The 5,419-nt window shown below is 37.0% G+C and overlaps 1 protein-coding gene across 1 annotated transcript in view; it reads left to right on the forward strand.

Annotated features, from left to right (window-relative positions):
- Positions 1–3,485: 3,485 nt before the first annotated feature.
- Positions 3,486–5,419, forward strand: part of zpd (zona pellucida glycoprotein d) — a 4,551-nt gene continuing 2,617 nt past the window's right edge. The window contains 5 exon segments of the mRNA XM_029434372.1: positions 3,486–3,668; positions 3,858–3,909; positions 3,990–4,097; positions 4,829–5,037; positions 5,166–5,323. Coding sequence (XP_029290232.1) covers positions 3,648–3,668; positions 3,858–3,909; positions 3,990–4,097; positions 4,829–5,037; positions 5,166–5,323 — 548 coding nt within the window. The 5' untranslated portion in view covers positions 3,486–3,647.

A 5,419-nucleotide genomic window follows, 5' to 3' on the forward strand; every position in this document is an offset into this window, starting at 1 on the left:
CTTTTCAGTTGTCTTTTTATTTTAAACCACTAAATGTCCATTACATTTTTTTTTTTTTTTTTTTATTCATTTTGCCTCAGTTTTAAAGATTAGTCATTGTTTTCACAGTCATTTCTGCAGAGCAGTCGAGTCTTTCATTTTCATAATAGGAAAATCCAATCCCTGTACCTTTTCAAATTGAACAGTTATAATATGAACTGATAAAATGAGCGTTTGGCTCAATATACTGAACACAGGAAACTCTCAAACATTGTCTAAGAACTCATCGCTCTTCTATCCACAGAGTGAAGTGTGGATTGTCAGTTTTAGGTAGCGTGAGCAAGTTATTGTCTACAATTCCTGTGTTGCAGGCCGTCACCACGTTGTTTCCACAGGCTGTAGTGCAGTGTCAGTGACACTCCTGTGTCCTGGCTGATTGCTGTTGCAGGACTGGAGGGATATTTCTGTCTGTCTCTGTATCAGAGAGGTGATTTCTGGGGTAAAGAAGCGAAGAGACATTTTTTAACACAAACTGCAACACATTTCTCTTGAACAATCATGAGGAATGTTTGACCATGAAAAAGTTGTGGGGTACGAGTTTTACATTTCTCTAAGAAAGTCTGCCTGTTTTAATGAATGTATTGCTGGATTGTCCAACAGTTTGTTGATTATAATGCAAATGGCTTTGTGAAGAATACTTACACCAGCGCTTATTTGATGTTTTCTGCAAAAACTGACTTCAGCTGAGGTTTGCACATGCAAATCTTTGGAGAAAATCCGCCATCCCTCTGTTACATTTGTGGCCCACACTCTCTGGCCTGAGAGAACACAGATGGAGGCTCATTCTGTCTTGGCTGCTCCACATAACTGTACGGAGATGTTGAGTTCATGCACGGCCACAGACCAAGCTGAGCCAAATACTATGGGACCCATGCTGTTGTACTCCTTCCCAGTGCTGGGAGCAGAAACTCACTACTGCCCCTCAAACACTTAATATGTCCGACAATCTAAAAAACAATCACAAGGCATATAAATGACATCAGAGTAGCTATCCTACACTAAAATTAAACTGCAACTATTAGATGCTATTACAGTCTGCTGCAGAGACTCGTTACCAGACGAGTTCTTCCTCTTCTTACATTATTACAAAGTCACATTGCTTTCAAGAATAAAGTGCAGCATCTACATACTCCGATAGAGGAAGAACACGATAGCAATTAGAAAGTTTCTGATGCACTACAAAAAATAAATGAACATTTGAAGAGTCAGAACTGCTCTTTGGACAAGTTATGAACTTCTTCAAATACAAAAATGTGAAATGATCGATTATCTTATCGGTCATGGGAGCAGGTATATATCGGCTGGAAAAAATTCATCCCTATTTTTTGTACAATGTGTGTGTGTTTTAATATGTCCAGAAGCAGAAGACCAGCCTGCCTCTCAGGTGTGTGTGCCGCAGCTGGTGTTGTGAATCAGGCCGATGACAGACACATCCTATAACCCGGCTACTTCACAACACCAGGGTGGCCCCGCACCGCTGCCAACGAGATGAAGAATCACGACTAGATGTTGCCGAGCGATGGAGGAGAAAGATGTGTGTTGTATTTTATATTTGTCAATGCCCAGTGGTACCACAAACACACACAACCAAGGGTGCTTTAAAAATGATTTAAGCGGACTGAATTGTTATTTGTGTTTGTAGGTTCTGTCAATTACACCTGCTGTGCTGACTTTATGGCTTTTTCACCCATTCATAACATCAATTTCAGTTATTTTTCATGACTTGAACTCATTCACTCCGATATCAGAACCACATATGTATACTGAATTAAATATTGTGAAGATAAAATATTCCAGTTAAGACAGAACCAAGCTACATCGGTGTAAACACTGACACAATTTATAAATCCTCTACAAACTTGTACAATCTATCGTACCCCTTTTGCTACGTCAATAAATAATGTTACCAATATTTCCTCTGTAGATGTGTCCTGTTGCTGTTTGGGTCCAAATTAGGTTTGGAGTTGAGGTTGTAGCAGCACAATACATTACATTACAGCCTATTTACATTTCAAAGAGAAGAACAACTGGGCATCAAAAGAAATTTAGATTTATGATCAGTAAAATAAAATTACTTGATTAAATGATAAGGCCAAAAAATGTGTCGTCAGGTTTCTATGGAGAGATTTACTGTTTCATATGCTAATTTAATCCACTGGCAATGAGTGGAGTCTTGGGATGTGACCTGAAACCTTCCTCAGTATATGTTGTGGAAATTTGAATGTTTCCATTCAAATCAACTATAGGTAGCCAGTTGTAACCATTTATTCATCCTTTGTGCAAACAATCTTTCTAATCTGAATGTTTGTAGACCATTTTTACAGTCTTGAGAGTTCACTAATAGAAAAGAAACAGATTGAACACGTTACTCTCACAGTTCTTCTGATCGGCTGCAACTTGCCTCATCCTTCATGGTCTCTCCCTTATCAACAAGTTATTCTGGCTCTGGTTTGTCCCATCAAAGACAAATGGTCTGCACCCAAATAGGAGAGAGGCCTGCCTGATGATGTCTGAGAATATATGGAGTGTGGCCTCCGGGTGTGACAAGTTGGCACTGTGGGAAATACAATGACCTACTTAAAGCTTTCCCTGAAGACGCTGACCGGCCCCCACTGTTTGACCTGCTGACACCAAAAACCAGATTTCTATTCCTTCTCTACCAAAATATTTCTCCATCTCCTCTATAATGTTTGTAGGATTTGGTTTATTAAGTGTGGGATCCAAAAGAAGTCTTCTTAGAGATGTATCTATCTAGTTAAGTATTGACTTGTAGTTTCTAATGTAGTGGACATGTAAGGTTCATAATTCCTGTTGGATTGTAATGCTATTTCACATACTAGAAGCGATGATGGGGTTAACTTTCCAAAGCACTGAACCACTTTGTTCTGACAATAGTGGCATCTGGAGGAAACCATTTGCATTGTATTTCTATTTAGGGCAAAAACCTAATGATGAAACAGGGTAAAATACAGGTTACCCGTGAACTCACCACTGTCATATGTAAAAGGTGGTACACTGCAGAGGTTTGTGGGGGTTTGAGAGCACCTGTAATCACATTAGCACGTGTGCTAGGTTTAAATTATGGAAACCTGCTGAATTTGTTTGAATCCTTCCATATTGATAAATTAAACCCTACACTAACGATTATCTTCACTGATCATTTAGTCTCTAATATGTCACTAAAGACATTTTTCCCAGAAAACAGACGTTTTCAAATCGCTATCCGACCAACACTTCAAAACAACCACATATTTAATATACAATTATGTAAATGAGAGAAGCACATCGTCACTTTTTTAAAGCTGGAAAGCCCCCTATAGTTTTTGTTTTAGAAATATCTGAAATTATTTTTAATTCACAATGGATGCAATTCATTAATAAACAGTTCAATTATAAATAAAAACATAAGCTATAAATGCAGAACTCGGGGGTTTAAAACATTTTGAATCGCGTTTAAGGAGCCCACGAGCGCCACAGCCACTGACAGGTGTTCTTAATTGGCGAGCTGCAGGTGAGAAAACGACAACAGAGGAGGACATATCGTTTCACTGAAAATATCGCATTTAAAAACAAGATTTATCTATATTGTTACTAAAAGCAGTACAGCAATGATCCTTCTCGGCTTGAAGGTGGGTGTGGATACAAATTAATGAGCATTATTAATCCTTCATGTAAGAAAACTAAGTTAAATGTTTGTGTAGCTTAGGGCGGGCTATGTGTATGTGCAGGCTAAACTGATAATGTAGCCTAGCTGGTCAGTAAACAAATAATTAAACACGTTATACAGTTAAAGTGGAAATGTTCATTCTTAAACCCAGCTGAGCGTGGTACTCGTCCTTCTTCTCGGCTTCACGCGCCACCGTGTTCACGGTAAGGGTATCTACATGTATACAAGTATCAAAAGTGTTATAGCTTGTTGAAGTATTGAGAGTAAATGCTTTACTGTATAGGAATCTGCAGCGTGGAACATTGCACTGACCGCACAAGATGTGTTCTGTCTAAAGACCAAAGAAGCTGCAAATGTGCCCTTGGATATTATGCTGACCAATGTGACAAAAGTAGGCATATTTTTATTCTTTAAAAAAATATATATTTTATTGTTATGTTCTTATAATTCACCATAAACCTACCTGAAAACCACAGAATATATATATATATATATATATATATATATATATATATATATAAAATATATATATATATATATATATATATATATATATATATATATATATATATAAAATATATATATATATATATATATAAAATATATATATATATATATATTTATTTTTTTTATTATTATAAATAATGAATATATATATATTTATTTTTTTATTATTATTATAAATAATGAATGGTCAAATGTGATACAACGGCCCAGATAAGCACTTGATTAATCATTTGCAAGGGTAGTGAAACATTGGATCCTACATTTGTCATAATTTTGGTAGACTCTCTCTGTCTAGTAAATGCCCACATCTTTATACTATGTATTTTTATGCACCAAGCCCAAGGAATAAGATAATAAATCACCTTAATGACATTGCCAGGAGGGTTATTCCCCCCCCCCCCCCCACCACAAGTGTTCACAAACACGAGTAAACTGACTGTAGATTTTCTTTTTTAAATAGATTTTTACACATGTAGTTAAATTCCCTGCAAGTGATGAACATTTGTTTTGTCCCTATAAAACAAACTAATTCATCAAATAAGTAAAAAATATGTATCTCATGCTGTCACTTGCCTTGCATAACGTACTTTAATAACGTTAACGTACTTTTTACAGATGCACACATCAAAGTTATGTGCAGCAGAGACTTCATAGCAATCAGAGCAATAGAAGATTTCTTCAAGTATCACAATATGTCGCTGGAGTCCCTGCACTTACCCAACAAAATGTGCCGTGCTAAGAGAGAGGTCATCCACGGTGTGGCGTACTACATGTCCAGGATATCTAAAGACCAATATCTTGCATGCGGAGGCAAGCCACTGGAGGTACAACTGGGGCATTATTTACCTTAAATGCAAAGCACAAATCTGTCACTGTTGTTCAGAGTATAAAAGTTATTATAACGGTTATCCCTGTCAATAGTGCAGTTGTTGTTTTTTTTCCTTTCTTACAGAAAAACTTGACTCACATCTCCTATTCCCTGAGTCTACTGTCAGACCCTCTGGTTGTTGGCAACATCATCAGAAATCCAGTCATTAAGATAGAATACAAATGCATCTATCCATACATCAGAAGAGTCAGCCTGGCTTTCCCAGTCATCCCTTCTTCCAGGTAAGGAAGGATGTTGAATTAAAATAGTATGGCAACTGTTAGAGGAAAATCCTCACTATTCAAGTGCATGCTTTTATGTGATCAGGACTCTCAAAT

The sequence above is a fragment of the Cottoperca gobio genome, chromosome 6 (genome assembly GCF_900634415.1).
Source record: "Cottoperca gobio chromosome 6, fCotGob3.1, whole genome shotgun sequence".
Taxonomy (NCBI): Eukaryota; Metazoa; Chordata; class Actinopteri; order Perciformes; family Bovichtidae; genus Cottoperca; species Cottoperca gobio.